An 18,868-nucleotide genomic window follows, 5' to 3' on the forward strand; every position below is an offset into this window, starting at 1 on the left:
AGATCTAGAAGCAAAGACATACTACAGTTTGTAGGATTGTGACTGCCAGTAAATACGACTGTCATGGAATTGGAGATAAGAATGGTAATGATAGAGCTCGAAATAAATCCTATTCGCTTCGAAAACATTTATGGATATTAAAAGAAAACATCCAAATCTGTTACAGGAAGACAGCTAATATGTAGACAAGGACAGAAAATAAAGCTGGATGTGGTTTCAGAGCGTTGGGAATTTAAAAATGTGGTTCTCTGGTTTCCAAGCCATTGAGAAATCATTGGCATAGTGTCACGAGCTTCAGAAATGAATTAAGTGCAGACGGTCCTGAAAGAGGTAATGCCTCTAAATAACAATCTGGATTTGTACAGAGATCTCATACACTTCAAAATATAATTCAGGGAGCCAACAGGGAACTCTTACCAGAAGGCAAAGCATCTGAGAACAGGGACATCCGTGATTTAGAATGGATAACCGCTGGTGCTGAAGACTATAAAATCAAAGATTTTAAGGGAGATCTTTATAGCAACGATCACCATGCACACTGAGGACTGCAATCTGTTCAAGAAAGCTACTGTGCTGCTGGCAGAATGAAGGACTTCAATCTTTCTGCCTGTAGGTCCTGAAAGAGCAAATCATTTTTTGGAGGCAGGACAAGGAAGAAAAGCTACCACTTTGCAGCCAGACAAGGAGACTCCAATGGACTATCTGCGTTTCTCAACCAAGTGTCCTTTCATATGCTATTTATCTTGGTGCCACGACCTGAAATCAAACATGGTGCCATTATCCAATACGCCTGGTTATCTAATCAATTTGAAATCTCACTTTTGTAATGCTTTCAAGTTAACACTAAACTCGTGCCCATCAAAAAACAAGCATTGGCATTGCCAATAGGTCTCGCTTGTGGGACCTTATAAGTATTTAGTATTGAAGCATTTAAAAACAAGCTCCTGGCATTGCTGTGGGGAGGGGGGAAGAGAAATGCACGGCCGTGAAAGTGGCTCTCGGGGGCCCATTCCTTTGAAGTGTCGGGTCTGATGCAATTATGCGAGGCAGGCTGGTTAGGAAGCAAATGGCAAGGGAGGGAGGCTGAGGCTTTGATGTGGGGAGTCACAAGTGAAGTGAATAATTAGGGGAGGAGAACTGGCAGGCTGATAGGCAGAAGGCTCAGGCAAGCTCGTGCACGAAGGAGCTTGCTGTCACGTGATTCACGTGAACTTAATGAAAACCGCGGCGCAAGAAGCCCTTAGTTTCACGAGGATTTCGAGCACTTGAATTCTCGCTCCCTCAATGCGCTTGCGCGCATCGATAGGTAGCGAGACCTAACCAGGAGAATTATGTTACAAAAAGAAGCTGTTGAAAATAAAAAGAGGTACTCAGAAGGAAAACAATAATAAATGGAGGAAACAATGATGAAACATGCCGAGAAAAATGGGACTACAACAATAGATAACTTAAACCTAATGGAAAACTCAAAAATGGAAATAATGTCCCTAGGTACTGCGTATTCCTTAAAGTGTAGTTTAATTTCCACTGAAACAGAAAAAAACCAAGCTGCAGATGAACTGATCCTGCCAGACGGCTACAGAATCTCACCCTACAAAACACACAGTGTTGGAGGACCTACATATGCCTCATCATGGAGAGGAAGTTGGGGGTGCTGACAATGAGACAAAAACAATAACACACCTGAAAATTAGAAACACACTTTACAGAACTTCAAGCAAAAGCATATGCGATAATGACGATCGACTAGTCAAATGAGAGACTCAAAACAAGCTGCGTTTCAAAGTTTAAGATGCAGGCTGCTGTGAGCTAAAACTACCCCTGAATTTGTAAAGTGTCTTGGAGTGCAGCAGTAAACGCATACAATTTTTGTGGCCAGACTTGAAGTCTGCAGCAGTAGTGCATCACACCAGGGCGAGAAGTCCCATCCTCTTCGGGCCACATGTATCAACACTTAATGTGGGCAGCACCTCTCATCCTGTGTGTAGCTGTGACCAGATGAGAACCTGAATGCAAGAGCGGAGTAGTCATACCCTTATCCTACAGCTGGCATTTCAAGTTAGAGGGGTCTAGCAATACGTACGCACACTGCCCGATTCTGGTGTGCACAACAAAGCCAGAATATCACCAAGATGGTCCATAAACGTTGTTGTTCCACTCATAGTACATTCACTGCGCCCAGGGATTCAAGCTGGATCTGGCCTGTTCTCGGTCTGTGTCTCCTTCTGATGCCCTAAGTGAATTCTCTGCAGGTTTTCAAATGCTCGATCAATGTTGAAGGAAATATCCAGGCCTGTTTTTGTTTGAAGCCAAGATTCGACTTGTTCCTTTACTTGTTCCATGGTTCGAACATCTTAAAGAAAAAAGAAAAAGTTGTGAAGTGAAAACAATCATTAAGAGATATCTCTTCTACAACACTCCACCCCACTAAATCTGACTGCATCCAGCATGCTCATCTTCAACATGGGTAAACTCTTTCAACAATCATTATCCAAGACAGCTTAATAGTCCATTTAGCAACTTCATTTTCCATACAGAACATGCACATCAACCCTAGAGCTTATTCTAGCCCTGTCTAGTTTGTGTGCGCCTAATTCACAAAGCTGTATAACCCAGGTCTTACCAGGAGCCATTGCTTAAAAAAACTCTTTAACCACCTCTGTATCTGCTCGAATCACCTTCATGCTCATTCAGGAACATCAAAAACATCTATATGACCACAGTGCCAATGGATTGCTGCCCAACTGGGAGGGCTTTCCCCGGCTACTGACCTCCCAATCCTTAAATCATCATGGTGGATTTCAAGTTGAATCTCGGTCACTGACCCAGGTCCTTCTGCACAATTGGCAACCCAACACAATGGCCATCGAAGGGGACATCCAGTTTTAAACAATCAACTTGCTTTAGATGGGCCACATTCTAAAACTGGTGACGACTACTGATTCAGTCATTTTTTGCCAAAAACCAACACTGGCTAACAGGGAAGTTTTTAATTGGTACCTATTTCTTTTCAAACAATCTTTGTTCTCATAAGCAACACAACCCCATTCAAACATTCTGCCCAACATTGACTTTTCTTTAAAATGCTAACCAACATGACATGGTTTCTAATTCTACTTACTTTATTTATTTACGTTTCATATAGGGGACAAAACATACGAGTTACTGTTGATAAATAGTAAAAAAACAGAACAAATATAACATAATTTAAAATACAGAAAATAAAGCCACCAATCGCACGTCAGTTCTGTTAGGCCAATGGGTTTGGCTTCATGTGTTAAGGCATGCAAACGCACGGTTACATGAATGCTAAGTGCATGGTTTAACACATGAAAGGCAGACTTACCGGCTTAGCCAAGATTAGATTGACAGAGAACAGCACAATCCTGCGGTTTCAAAGTCTGTTATTAGGTGTCCCAAGCATGAGCAGCACAAGCTTGCGAAACCACACATGCTATTACCGTGTACCGAGAGAGAGATGTACAAGCCTACAGTACCACAGGCACCTTAATTAGGTGATGATACAACATAAACAATTCTAGCTCATTATAAAATACTAATATCTGTGTGCATGCTAACTATAGGGTTCACCTGCAGATGCAAGAAATCTGACAAGTATGTATGACTCCACATACACTTCGAAAACGTGCATGAAGCAGACTTCCGCCAAAAGCAGAGCCTTGAATAAGTTGAATACATTTCCCTGTGTTTTATTATCATAGAAACGCGGAAGAACACATTTTGTGAGTCTATTCCACACGTCCAGTTCCCTTGATATAATTAAGGATGAATCTGGTTTAACATCAAAATTCTGAATCTTTCTTTCTGTATCCGTTTGTTTATTAGTTTCAGATCGAGTATGAGTCTGAATACTCTTTTCAGTCCTTTCTTTTGACCCAGCAAGTATCAGGAATAAATTCCTGTCTCCACTGCAAGTTTCTGAAGTAAGGTGTTCACTTCCTTATGAACCAATTATTGAGGATGCCAAAAAGATTTCTTTGGTAGTAGAGAGGAGTTCAATTTAAGTGAATATTCAAGACTCATTTGTCTTAAGTGTTATATTTTGCCATTCTTGCGGATCATTTGTGACACTTTCCCATCCCCACCAGAGTGACTAACAGAGTGGAGGGAAATAAGGTTTCATAGTTTTTTTGGATGTTTTCCTGCAGCTACTGCCCTCCTTTGCCTTTTCAAGGTCTCCTCTGATGAAAAGGTTGCTCGTGTTGGTGCTATTGTGACTACCATTGAGGGGTTTAAACTCTCTGTGGGAAGTACCTCTAGTCATAAGGCTTTTGGTGTCTCCTAATCTCCTTCCTCTTTTCAGGATCTATTATGTTTAGAGTATTCTTTTAGAGTTCATCCGGGCCGTCTCATCCTCTGCCTGCAATCAGAATAGTGAATTGCCAGTGAATGAAAGGCTGAGAATCCTCTGTGGGGCTTCTAGTTTTCAACCATTCGCTCATGAAAGATTTTCAGTTTTCCAGTGACTCTCTGCAAAGAGCTCCAAAGAGATCTGTCATAGGGTCCTAGCAAGACCATAACACTTGCTGTTTTCATGCCTTTCAGTAAGTGGGTGGTCTATGCACTCCGTGAGAGCATAGCCACAGAAAAAGATACAGACTTGCTCCCAAATAATTGTTGCAATCATCTATAACGGAGAAACCAACTGAAAAGCCCGGATCCTCAGGTCAACAAGTGTCTTTTTTGTCCCGGTCACGGACTTAGAACATCCGCCAGACACGACAGTTCAAAAAGAAAACAAAAAACAAGGAGAGGACAGAGAAAAGGAAAAAGAGAAAAGCAAGAAAGGACTGAGGAGTCAAGGGATACCCTCATAATTAATATCTCATCGTATAATTTGTCATCTAATGAGGAAGAGATTCTGAATAAAGGCATCACTTTTGTACCAACATATTCAGGCTACAGTTTTGAGAATGACTTCTCTTTTTATAAATTCATGAGGACACTAAGATTCAGGAACTTTTTTGAAAACATCACAAGAAACCCAAAGACCAGAGCGTTAACGGTTAACGGTTCATACCCAAGAGCACATTTGAAGCTCCCGTTTCGCATAAAACATTAGATTTGTTCGAATCACTCGTGTTGAAAGACCTAAAAAAAATTGAATTAGAAAAAGAACAGCAGGATGCCCAGCAACATGAGTAGAATTGACAAAAGCATTCTGACACAACTAGCGAGCAGACAAGAACTTACTTTTCAGAAAGCTGATAAGGGTGGCGCTCTTGTTCTTATGGATACAGAATTTTATAATACTAAAGTCAACCTACATGTGGAAGATACCAATACCTATATGCCATTGGAGCAAGACCCTACAATGGAGATATTGAGACTTTTTCAACGACTAGTCAATAAAGCACTTGATATGGAATGGATTTCAGAGGACATGGCTACATTCCTTATAACTAAATTTCCACGAAGACCAAAACTTTACATGTTGCCTAAAGTCCGCAAGAGCTTGGAAGACCCTTCGTTCCGACCTATTGTGTCGGGATGCGGCTCACTCTTTGAACCAGCTGGCAAAATAATAGACCACTGTCTACAACCACTGATCCAAGAATGGCACATATACATTCAGGATACAGGAGAATTCATTCTCAAATTGGAGAGAATATCTTTATCAACAGAGAAAGAATACTTATTGTGTACCATTGATGTAGTATCATTGTATACATCTATTGCCCACTCCGAAGGATTGGAAGCACAAGAATGGTTACTACTGCAACATCCTGAAACTGAAATAAATCTAATTTTCTTACTTGAACTCACTCACTTTTGTCTTCATCAAAGTTACTTTGAATGGTGAAACAGATTCTTCGTCCAACTGAATGGAACATCTATGGGCTTCGCAGGAGCTCCTGCCTATGCCAATACGTTTATGGCTAAGTACGAAGAAGAACATATCTTTCTGAATGGTGATTGGACCGAAAACTTACAGTTTTTCTACAGATATATTGACGATATCTTTATTATTGGGTCAGGCACAGAAACCAAACTTATTCAAAATATCAACAGTTTGAACACTATGAATCTGAGGATACAGTTCACATATTCATTGAACAGAAATAAAAATGCATTTTTAGATGTTTGGGTTGAAATACATAACTATCAACTGACCACGAAGTTGTAGCAAAAAACAACAGACAAAAATAGTCTTCTGCATTACCGCAGTTTTCACCCGCAAAGCCTTCTGAACAATTTACCATATTCTCATTTTTTGAGACTGAGACGTATAATTTCAAAAGAAGATGACTGTCTTGGCAATATTCTTGAATTCAAAGCAATATATGAAAGACATGGGTACCCCATTAAACTACTTGAAGAATCAGCAATACGGGCATTGAAACAAAATCGTCACACCCTGTTGATGAAAACGGATAAAGTAGAAACTAAAAGGAAGGTTTTGTCTCAAAATTTTCAATCAACTCACAAAACATGAGGAATATCATCAACAAGAGATGGGAACTTTTACAATCAGAACCAGATTTTCAGCATATTCACTCAGAGCGACCATTGTTTGCCTACACAAGAACCAAGAATTTAAAAGAGTTGTTAAGCAGTAGAAGATCATTGAACAAATGTGAAACAGATGGTATGCGACGATGAGCAAATTGTGTACATTGCAAGAATTTCACCCAGGGTAACATTATTTCCCACCCGCATACTGGTGAAAAGATTAAATTACGCTATAAAGGAGATTGCAACACAAACAATGTTGTTTATGCAATAAAGTGTCCATGTTGATTAATCTACGTGGGCAAAACGGAAAGGAAAATTAAAACGCGGATTTCTGAAAATAAGAGTAGATTCCGCAAAAAGGTGATTACTTCTGCATCAGCTTCACACTGGTTAGACAAACACCACACAATAGCACAGCTGAGATTTCAAATAATAGAGACAGTTGTTGATAAAGTTGGTTTAGATATTAATAAAAAATTGCTCCAAAGGGAGACATTCTGGATTAAGCGTTTGGTACAATGACCCACGGGGGTCTTAATGACCATATGGAAAAATGAGTTGTTTTCTGTGAATTAATGTATGATGTATCTGTATTTGTATATTGACAACCAGTGTACATGACAACAGTGTTTGTAGGATAAACATACACATACTGTGATCCTAACACGTATATATTTGTCACTTCCTTTCTGCTTCTGCACATCACACTTTTTACTTTTAATCGTTAAGTTGTTTTGTCACAGTTTAGTTTTACTTTGGTATATTCATAAATTAGAGTCAAAGTGGTTAGATTTGATATTATATTCGAGGCACTTAATAATTGATGTGTTGCTACTCAGGTATTACGCTGGCACTGAGTCTTTTGCCGAACGTTGTAGTCTATAGCCGATAACGCATTAGCGCTGTTCATCTCTGAACAACGTTATATTAACTAGTTGAATTACGGTTACCATCGTTTTTTTGAAAATTATGTACTTATGTGGCTTTCTCATCGTATTTCTATATTGTGCGGCAAAACAAAGTTTTTCCATAAGGTTTTGTTGTAATTAGTTATCGCTTCGGCGTCAAGTGGTTTCCTTGACCACAACGTGGGGACGTGGGCTGACTAACTGGATAGGAACCAATCGCAGGAGTGTTTTTTAAAAGCGTAGTCCCGTCATGTTGACATGCACATTTCACTGTCACATGACTAGGATATCGGAGACGAACGAGGCGTTCATGGCGCCTGTTTAAGAACTTGTTGCATTCAAGCATTACGGTATGTGCGGTTGTGGTATTGAACTATTAGAGGTAGTTACGCTCGAAAGCACGGCTCTTGTTACAGATCCTTGGTTTCTTTTTCCTTCAGGAGTTAACATCGGACAAATATATTTATAACGACTCTTGTATTCCGAAGTGAGAGTTAGTGCTCATTAATTACGGTACGTGAGGGCATTTCATTGACATAGTACATAATAGAGGATATGGCCATTTGAACTTTGTTCTTACAGTTTGTGCTTCGGTTTATACAGTTAGGTGGTGCGATATCGGCATTAAACTTGGACAGTAAGTGCAATTATGAGCGTGTACAAATTCACGCTGAATTACACACAATGGAGATGATGGGGTTAATATGAATGTTTTCTTTACTAAACAAAATATTGGTGGATTGAACCATTGGTTTTACACCCGGTGGGTGTTTTTAACCTACAGTTCAGAGTAAGTTGTATTTAAGAAGGTTTTGCACACGTTTTTTTGCACAGGTGGTGGTTTTTCTTGCGCTGTTTTTCATATCCATGAACACATAACACAGCTGGTTTTTCACCTAGCATGCATTACTTATATTGAAGTGATGACTTTAAATTGAGTCGTATTGAGTCATGGAAATGTAAAGTTGAACTTACAGATATCTTAAAGTGCTGAATTAATTGTTTTATTTCTGATTATGTTTTGATTTACAGTGTTTCCCCTGACGAAGGAACAATGACAAGTCCCGAAATGCATTGGGCTATCAACTTTTGCATTGTTTAAAGAATAAAACTGTATTTTGTTACGTTGTTTACTTGAAAATTACATATATCAATGTTTTTTGTAAACATCAAGCTGAAGATGTTTTTGAATTGAGTATTAAATAAGTCAATTCTTTCTTTAAGAATAAAAAGAACTGAATGGTAATTGTGTTTTAAGTTTAATGTTCAAATTGTAATTAACAGTTTGTAAATCTTTAATAGTAGCGTGTGCCTGAGTCTAGCAGGCAGTTTAGCAGGCTAGCCACCACCCACGTTTTCATTCCTGTGGCAGCAGTGCCACGCCTTTCCTTTTTGAGTCAGCGTGCTCATTTCTTTTTACTTTGGGGTACAGTGGAAGAAGATGCAACTGCATGCGATTTCCTCATGGCAGACACTATGATCAAATACAGAGGTGAATCCATAATAGGGAATAGAGGCTCCTGATCTGGAACTTTATATCTTTTCTCCAGTTGGTTCCAAAAGACACTGGACTAAAGGCAATAGAGGTCTAGCTGATGCCCTGTGATGAAATGTCCCAAAGATTACCAATGTAGAAGTGGTAGTTGTTTAGTTAGGGATGTCAAGCTTTTCTGCTCTCCTTACTAATATACTTCATTGAAGGTATTAATGTCATCAATAGGCGATACTCTTGCTGGAGGTGAATTAGATAAAGTCAAGAATAATTTCTAATGGAGGAATAAATTGAAGTACAGAATGATTTTGAAGGGGAGTGACCAAGTTTCCCATGAGTTCTGAACTTGACCTCTCACTATGTTGTCTAGGGCACGCTGTAGGACAACGAGAGCTCATAGGTAGAGCGGCTAGAGCGGTCTACCTGGAAGCTGGGAAACCGCGTTTGAGTCTCGGCAGCAACGCTAAATATCCTGTGATTCTGGGCAAATCACTTAATCTCCCTGTGCCTAACAAAAATGAATGTGTCCTTCTGTAACAAAAATGGTGCTATTTAAAGCGCTCTGATACTCAATGTCTCGGGTCTAGTTTGCGCTATATAAACTCTAAAAAAAAAATGTAAAGAATGTTCTCCTCCTTTTCAAAGAATTTTATTAGGAGCAGGCCTATGCAGCGTGGGTGTTACTTGAGGGCCCACTGGTGAGTTTGGTCCTTGTGGGGACCTCAAACCTACTGAAGTAGTGGGTGGTGTCCAGGGAAATGTAGTGAGACTGGACTCCATGGCTAAGGAGTAGGTGAGAGACTAACCACGACGTGACATCAATGGGTAGAAGAGAGAACACCCTGGAATATTAAAAATCAGAAGACCTTGGTAATCTTCTCCTTTTTAGGTCTCTCCTTCGCAGCGTGCATGCGCTGCAAAAGCAAATGACCTTTTGCAGTCGCTTTGGCTTTTCAGCCAAGCACGTGCACGCGTTCCATTGCCTTCAATGGCAACGCGTGCACATCAGGAGATTCACTTGCGGGAGCGCGCGGCCCATCAGGTTGCAATTATAGCTCTCGCGAGTGAATTGCGCCCGCCCCACCCCTCTCCACCCCACCACGCGAGGTGCTCGTGTTTGTTGCTTGTTTAAAATTATAAGTGCTCGTGTGTCTATTAGGCAGAACGTTTCGTTAATTGCTACAATACAAGCAAATTAATAAGATTTACAGCAACTTAGTGAGACGAGGACTAATGCTTCGCTTTATTCCCCCTTGATCTGCTGTCTATTGCCGCCATTCCCTGCCCCTTGAATTCTGCTGCACAGAAGACTGGCTGGAGCTCTTTGAGGCATCGCTGGCTCGCGGCCGCTTCATCTGTTCCGTGTTTCTCACTTGCACCGCCCCTCTGCTCTGCCCGAGTGTAGCCATTTGTCTTAACTATCTATGCAGATATTACCGCCGGATACCGATGCTTTTAGCCAATATTGACACAGCGGAGCCAGCGTTTGCTCTCAGCGCTCTAGGAAGCGAGAGCGAAGGCTCAGCGGGGCTCCTACAAACACGGGCTTCTAACTGCGTTCGACCACCTTATTCGCCGCCACCTCTGCCAATGTTACAGACAGAGCAAAACCAAAGGAAATGATGGACGGAGCGCAGAGTTGACATTTGAAGGTTAAGGCAGCGAGGATGTGACTCGATTTTCCAATCTTGCAGTTATGTTTTGTTTTTGTTTCTAGGGCAAAGGCCCACGGATGGGAGGCAACTGGAACACGCAATAAACTTGGGCTGTGCTGCAAGAGAGTTTTAAGTTTGTGTTTGCAGTGCTATAACAGTTACGTGTGTTTTTTCCTATCAAACACTGATAATCGACAATAGATTTTTATTTTTTAAGGCTAACAGTGCACACCCACACATATCTACACACATCACACACACACATACCTACCTACGATTTGGTGTGAAAAAATAGCCACTAATTGAGGTTCAGTAGGCCATTCCCAGCTCTCCTACACACACACTTGCATTTATGACAGTCTCTATGCGGTGCCTGTTTGCGGTGTGTGTGCGGTGCCTATCTGCGGTGTCTGTGTATGCAGTGCCTGTCTGTCGTGTGTTTGTGTGTGCACGCGTGGTGTGTCTTCTGTGTGTGAGCAGCCACTGGATCTCTGCTTCCATACTTCCCCGCTCTCCGCATGCCGTCATATCCCAAGCGCCCTCGGCAGGACGACGGTAAAAGGCCCATCATTTGTATGTGTGTGCGGTGTCTGTCTGCGGTGTGTGTGTGTGTCTCTATGCTGTGCCAGTTTGCAGTATGTGTGCGGTGCCTATCTGCGGTGTCTGTGTATGCAGTGCCTGTCTGCAGTGTGTGTCTGTGTGCAGTGGCTGTCTGCAGTGTGTTCGTGTGCACGCGTGGTGTGTCTTCTGTGTGCCATGTGTGTGTGTATGTGTACATGCTCAAATTTGCACTGTCAAAGTACTTTAAGTAATGCCTGTTTTTTTCTGCAACTAAACACACACTCCCCACAAGCACCTGTGTAGGCTGGTGTTTGCACATTGAAAAATAAGGGTGCCATAATCCAGCATAGTGCAAAGATAATGCGACTCGAGTTGCCCCGTGATTCATTGAGACGGCTCTAGCCCCAGTAGGTGCGTACTTCACATAGTATTTTGTCAATGAACACCATTTTTACTAAAATTGAACTCAGCTGTAGAGATGCACAACAACGGATACTGATTACAGTTCAGGCATTTGAGGGCAGAGCGTTGTGGTCGATCAGAGACACTACATTGTAGTAGGTGTCAAACTGATTAGTCTCTTAGTAATGTAAGCTTATTTTTTTATAAAACTCTTACGTCCACAATTTACACCGTGTCTCATCGCTGAAAAAATTGGCAACTTTCAGGGTATTTCATTATTTATCGACCCATGAAGGTTGCTGAAGGCTTTGCAACTCTACCAGAATTCAAACAGTAGTCTATAAAAGTGGCTCATAAATATAATAATGTCAACAATTTGCACAATACAGACGAACATTTCATTAGACCCTTGAGGTGTCTGTCACGACCGCTGACTCCAGTAAAGTTCCAACTGTTTCGCATGCAGACACATATTATTTTTATAGACTTTGCTCGCTCTTGGGCCCTTAGAGCCAAGCCGGAACCCTGGCTCAGATCGCCACGTGAATTCTTGGCCTCCCCACCTCTGTTAAATGCCTATTGTGGTTGCTGGCAGCAATGTCATGTCTTGTTTTAGGATTGTGCCCTGGTGCTAACCCACAACAGTCCAGCGCACTCTGTGCACTCAGACGTACTGCGCACAAGTTGCGTTGTTAAGAGTGCACCACCACAGACATCCGCCTGTGTGCTCGCCCACACACAGTCTTGCACACCCGTGCACGCGCACAGACATGCACAGTCCCTCAAACGCGCACGCACGCACACACACGCATGCTTAGGTGCCACAGACAGAGAGATCGCCAGCTTCTGAATAGCCGGGATTTGGACAGACAGGAGGGCACCGTCAGTGTAAACTTGTGCCCTCTGGTCTAGACAGCTGCATGTCGGAGTTAGTGATGGCCGGAGGCGGTGCAAACGGCAGGGAGGCTGGGTGTGGGGGGGAGATGGAGTGGGGGGGAGAAGCAAGGTGTTGGAGGGGGATGGCGGGTGGAGATTAGGCTAAGCACAGTTGGCGATGGAGAAGATTTCTTGTGTTGAGTGAGTGGTGCCCCCCACCTCCAGTAGAGGAAAGATATCAAGCCTGCAGCTGTCTCTTTCCTGTTGGGGTGCCACACCGGTGCGTGGGGGTGGTAGGCTATAAATTTTTCCACTATCTACGCACACCTCCGCTTTGTACAATGATTGTGAGGTTTGGGCACGGGCTTGGTTTCAATGCTGCAGTGAAGGAGGTGGGGCAGATGTGTGTTGCACTGTTTTGTAGAGGGCCCGAAGTTAATGCTAAGGACCCGTTGCTTTAGGGGACTGGATTGATGCGTTACGGTGTGTGGGGTGCAGATGTGTTCTCTGATGGGGCACCGGCGGTGGCACCAGAGAGGCGGCTGGGGTGCACTTGCTTGGTGCTCTGGGTGGACGCCCTAAATGGTTTGGGGAGCAGACTCGTGCAGTGGATTTAGACTGAGGTGAAGGGCAAAGGCATGGCACATTGGCAGGGGCGTGGCCTCTAGCAGGTGCAGTGACACTGGGGTGCAAAGGCCCGAGGGGCCCTCTGAACACTGATTATTGTTGCACTTTATAATTCATATTTTTTTTTTTAACAAGTCTTTATTAAGTTTTTTTAAAATCTTTTTACAACATCACGTTTGACCCCCCCACCCCTCCCCCCTGGGACCCCGCCTCCCGGTACAGGTAATAATTTGAAACATAGCATTTAAAGAGTTAAGAATTAAATAAAAAAATAGAGAAATACAGGCTTCGAAGAATAAGAACAGCGAAGAAAAAAAAAAAAACAACACATAAAACATCATTCCATTCCTTGCGGACTCGATACTTCTCGGTTACAATATTGATCTAGACTGGGCTCCCTAGCCATAGTCTAACTGGGTCCCAAATTTTTAATCCCTTTGTTTTCTTCTTGATACCTTTCAGGCTATAAATGGCAATTTCTAGATTATATGTAGCTAAGAAGCGCGTCTGCCACTGTTGAAATGTGGGTGGGTATTGATCCAGCCATGCAGAAGTTAAACAGATTCTTAAAACTGCCATAGCAATATAGATGAGTCCCTGCATGGCGATAGGTCTGGTAGCTCTATCCACCCCTAACATAATTTCTGCTGTGCTGATCTCTATATTGACCTCTAATATTTCAGATAGAAAGTTGGAGATATCTCGTTTAATATTTTCTAATGTAGACATGAAGCTAGCATATGTATCAGATCAGCTTTGGGTCTAGTACATCTGGGGCAGAGAGTCCCCTTCCCCTCCCCCCATTTTGAATTTTTTTCGGGTGTATAATAAAGGTCGAAAAAAGTTTTGTAGAACTGAGCTTGTAACTTGGTGGACATTAGGATAGAGCTGGAAAGTTCAAGTGCTTTATGATCTAGATCCTCTGTAATATCGATCCTATTTTGCCAATTATTGGCATGTTTATCCACATCGTCTGGTAATACAGCAATTAAGTCTTTATAAATATCTCCAATTTTTACCCTTGCCGAGCTGACCACGGTGTTGATTGTGGGGATTTTCTTAAAACAACCATTGGGTCCCCCCTTTTTGAGAATAAAATCTCTTGATTGCAAAAACTTTAAAAAATCGTGCGAACTCAGCCCGTATTTATTTTTTAGCTATTCAAATGAACAAAAGCCCATGTAATCGTAAAAAGAACCGAGTTGCGAGATTCCTAAACTAACCCTTCGCCGCATACAGGAATCCTGAAAAATTACAGGAAGATTTGTATTGTTTTCGATCGGAGTATAATATGAAAACCTGCCGATCGCCAGATGTTTCCGAACCATGTTCCAAACTGTGTAAATACCCTTGAGTGTTTTAAATCGTTCTTTTTTTAGATGGCAATCATATGGTAGTTTCCAAAGGTGGTTATTAGCGTTATTACCCAAGATTAGTTTCTGTGGAGTTGGAACAGGACAAATGGGCGTTGCATCTTGTTTGGGGGTTGATGAAAGGCAAGATGGCATCCGTGAGACCGTGAGGAGTAGCTTGTGCTCTACCTAGCTCCTGGCCCCTGTTTGAGGATCATTATGGGCTACGAAAGTTCAATCCGCTAATAGCACAGCAACCAGAGTACACAAAAGTTGACAGAATGTACTCACCGGAGCAGTAGTTTACCTGCCAAGCAGCACAGTAATACCGTGTACCCGCCGGAGTCACTGGAGTCATCGGGGACAGAGTAGCCATCGGTGTTAGCGGACCGATAGACCGGTAGAGCCAGCGGAAGTAACGGAGTCAGCAGCGGAGTCAGCGAAGGCAGCATTGTGCAGGAAGCCGATTAAAGCCGAAGCCGAAGCCGTTCAAAACCAAAAAAAAGGCTCCGAGAGCCAGGACATTAAGGCTTTAATACTTCAGAGATAAAAGGGGCCTTTTAGCGACATTGGTGAGCCTCGCAGGTACCGAGTGACGGGCACCAACTGTCGACATCGCATAACATAGCTTCACCAGTGAGACCGAGTTACCGATCCGCTACCCAGCTACCCAGGCGGGAGTCGAGGAGGCCCAGCCGGGTGCCGGCGAACAGACGACGAGCAGAGCCGAACAGAGCCGAACAGAGTCAGAGTCGAGGCGATTCAAGCTGAGCAAACAGCAGTGACAGGTGTTCACTGGACCAAGAGGAGCCCGAGGCGGAGGGTCTAGAGAGTGCGGAGGTTCTGTCATCTTGGCTGCGAGCAGTGTGTCCAAAATTTAAAAGAAAAGAAAGAGACGGATGCAGGCGGCATCTTTTTCATACATTGCTTGGGGAGCCTGGAGAAAACCTTGAGGCTGCACTGGATTACTGTCCACAATTGGGGGTGCTTTGAGCATGACACGTAAATCCACTACTACTCCCAGACTTAGGTGCTCTAAATATTCAGCGGCTGTTGCAACAATTGTTCTCGTTTTTTCGGTGCAACTTAAGCATAAGCATAAGCACAATCAAAGAAAAAGGGGACCGGGCGAGTGTCTAATATGGCAACCGCTGGCACGCTACATGGCGAAGGGTCTATCAGCGGATCTGGATCGAGTAAATAGAATCAACACCACAACCTGAATGCTAAGGATAAAGATACAATTAGTTTACAGAGGGAAGTAAACTTGCAGGAAATTCTGGAGGATGCTGAAATTCAAGGACAGGGAAATATGGCACGGCGGATCGAGACGAGGGGGGCAAAAAGTAAAGAAGAAAAAGATAAAAACCGGGAAAGAATAAAGGAAAAAGAGAAAGATAAAGACCGACCGAAAGACAGACCGAAAGATAAATTAAAGGAAAAAGAAAAAGAAAAAGCCAGCGAAAGAGGCAAAGAAAAAGGCAAAAACAAAGACGACGATCAGGAAAATGGTCCGGAGTCTCAACAGACGCAGGCCAATTTAGAACTACAGGCAAAAAAAGCAAAGCGATTACAGGCAATTAAAAATCTAAAATCGGCTGCTAAGTCGAGTGGTTTGCCACAGGATTCCCAACCGCGGATCTCAACAATATTTTGTCCAGTTTCTAAAGAGCCTGCCAATCAGTAGAACCCGGTGGAAATAGAAATCAATGAAAGCATTACACCTAAAACTCAGAGGAATCTAAATAATTTGAGCGAACATCATGGCACTCCAGAGGCGGGTATTAAGAATGGATCTACGTTCACCACAAATAACACCACGAGTGTCAGACTCCCAGATCCTAAAGATAAAACAGAATCCTCTGAAGAGGGTAAACCAGTCGAAGAAGGCGATTCATCAGCCGATCATTGCGCCTCCGATGCAATATTATCGATAAATGCGAGTAGTATAGAGATAAATAGCTTAGTACACATAGAAGATGCAAGAGACTCTAACCTAAATCCAAACCCAAACCCAAACATCTCGAATACAAATAAGCAGGGAACGGACCTTGAATCAGAGCCTGAATCAGCTTCAGAGTCTGAAATCTACGAGACAGGGATGTCAACTTCGAGCGAACCCCAAGGATTACGACACGAAGTAATCAACACAAACTCCACGGATCTATCTGATTCCAATTCCAGCCCCAGGGGAAAAACCAATAATTCTCTTAAAGATAATAGCGCTAAGAAAAAACAAGAAAGAAAGAAAAAAAGACAAAGGAGACAAAACAAATTATTGGACGAAGATATTACTGATCAAGGAAGTAACGTAGACTTAATCTATCGGTCTGATCCAAAACACAGGAACACTTCCCCACACGCTATGACCAAGTTTGACTCAAAAGTTGAAATAAAATCAATAGGCGATGACTCGGTGGTAAGTGAACCATCCCTGGTAGACGTATTCAATTCAATAAAGAAGTTTCAGCTGGACGTTAAATCTGACATCAAGAAACTCCAAGGGGCAATCAGTAAAGTGGGCCAAGCATGTCTGGAAATCTCAGATAGAATGGCCTCGGTCGAACAACGTACAGAGAATCTCGAAACTGACGTCTTGGCTCTGCAGAAACAAGGTAAATCACAAGAGGAGAGTATTCGTGATCTAACGATGAAGGTAGAGGATCATAAAAATCGGGCTCGCCGCAGTAACTTACTCATACTGGGGATCCCCGAGGGAGTGGAGGGGAACGATCCAAGGAGTTATATGCTATCCCTGTTTAAAGACTCATTCCCCAAACTTGCCTCATGGGATTGGGAGAAGGAGATCCAGCGAGCCCACCGCTTCCCCTTTACCATCAATAAACGGTTACAAGGATCAGAGCAATATCCCAGAGCAATGCTTGTCAATTTCGGTAACCTTCTTCTACGGGAAGCAATCTTTGATTTGGCAAGACCGACCAGAAAAAGACAATAAAAAGGATATGCTTTCTTTAGCAGACCTGACTTTGCCCATGCAACGGTCGAGAGAAGATGGCGACTATGGCAACTCTTTACCCCATTTGAAAAGATCGGTGCGACAGTGTTCTTACTTAATCCAGCAAGACTAAAAGTCATATTTAAAGGTACAACGAGAAGCTTCTCCAGCAAAATCCAGGCGCAATCCTATTTGGAAGAGATCACCGATCACAGCAAAGATAAAGAAAATCTATCCAAAGGGAAGAAACACTATAAATAGAGACCATATGTTTGAAATCAAAGAGCTGAGACATAGGCAGAGAGGGAGAGCTGAGAATTTCCTTTAGGAAGGGGGTCGACAGGTGGTGCTATAGTGTAATAATTAAATGCTTATAACTGATAGCTGTTGAACAAAATCACCGACTAGGATCAATCAGCTCTTCAGAAGCTACAGGGGTCAGGGCCAAGAGCCACCTACTTCCGATGGACCTGCGAGATGCCCATAACCTGGGCCCACGGGCAACAGGTAGCCTCATTAGATGGAGGGGGGAGAGGGGGGCTTTAGCTGTAGTGGGGTAGACGGGGAGGGGGAAGGGGACAGCGGTACAGACAAAATGAAAGGGTAGAATTTATGACGAGGCTTAGAAATAGGACAAGAAGAGCACACCGTCTTATGACTAAAAAAGATTTAACTATAGATGTACACAAAATCTATAAAACCGATGGCTAAACTGAGAATACTAACTATGAATATATGTGGGTATATGAAAAAGAGGCAAAGATTAGCAATTGGTCTACATTCATTAGGAGCAGAAATAATATGTCTTCAGGAAACACACATCGAGGGGTCACAAAGACATCTGCTCAAAGATCTGGGATATAGAGTTGTCGTCGCCACCACACAACCAAACAAAACTCGTGGGGTAGCTATTTTAGCGCGAGGTGGGGGTTTGCATTTTTTAAGATCAGCTTCAGATCCATTTGGTAGATGGGCTATTACAGAGTGTCAATGTACAAATGGGAAAAAATTTACCGTCTCATCAATCTATGGTAACGTCATAGACGATCCAACACTGTTACGGTTCATATCCAATGAATTAGCACATTGGCCCGTTCCCATGATCATGTGTGGGGATATTAACATCAATCTCCCACCAATTTGGCTTTCGGAACAAACATTTAAATATCAAGGCCGGAAACCTAGAACATATAAGGCCTTGGTGGAACTTTGTCATGTTCATGAGCTGGTATATTGTTGGGAGATGAAAACTCTGCAAAACCATGGATATACTTTTTTTTCCCACCCCCATCGCAAACTGGCCAGATTGGATTATATGTTTATTTCCAATGTAATTCTCTCCAAATGCTCTATAAACAGGCTGCCTAGGGTTTTTTCTGACCATAATCCTCTACTTATGAGTTTTGATACTGAGATTATTAAATCTGAACGCAGTAACTGGACTTTTGAAAGAGCCCTTCTAACCAACGACTAATATTGTACTCATATGGATCAATGGATCCCCGAATTCCTAAGTTTCAACATGGGAATTGCCTCGCTAGAGGTGGTTTGGGATTCATTAA

General features: G+C 42.6%; 1 protein-coding gene across 3 annotated transcripts in view; it reads right to left on the reverse strand.

Annotated features, from left to right (window-relative positions):
* Positions 1-1,505: 1,505 nt before the first annotated feature.
* The window catches only part of TMEM143 (transmembrane protein 143), a 229,327-nt gene continuing 211,964 nt past the window's right edge, over positions 1,506-18,868 (reverse strand). For 2 of the 3 annotated variants that reach the window (XM_078654970.1, XM_078654971.1), the window contains exon 8: positions 2,047-2,353. In XM_078654970.1, the coding sequence (XP_078511096.1) occupies positions 2,187-2,353 (167 nt within the window). In that variant the 3' untranslated portion in view covers positions 2,047-2,186. Of the gene's footprint in view, positions 2,354-18,868 lie in introns of all 3 variants that reach the window. The other variant, XM_078654969.1, reaches the window with a different exon arrangement.

Source organism: Lissotriton helveticus, chromosome 7, assembly GCF_964261635.1.
Source record: "Lissotriton helveticus chromosome 7, aLisHel1.1, whole genome shotgun sequence".
NCBI classification, from domain to species: Eukaryota; Metazoa; Chordata; class Amphibia; order Caudata; family Salamandridae; genus Lissotriton; species Lissotriton helveticus.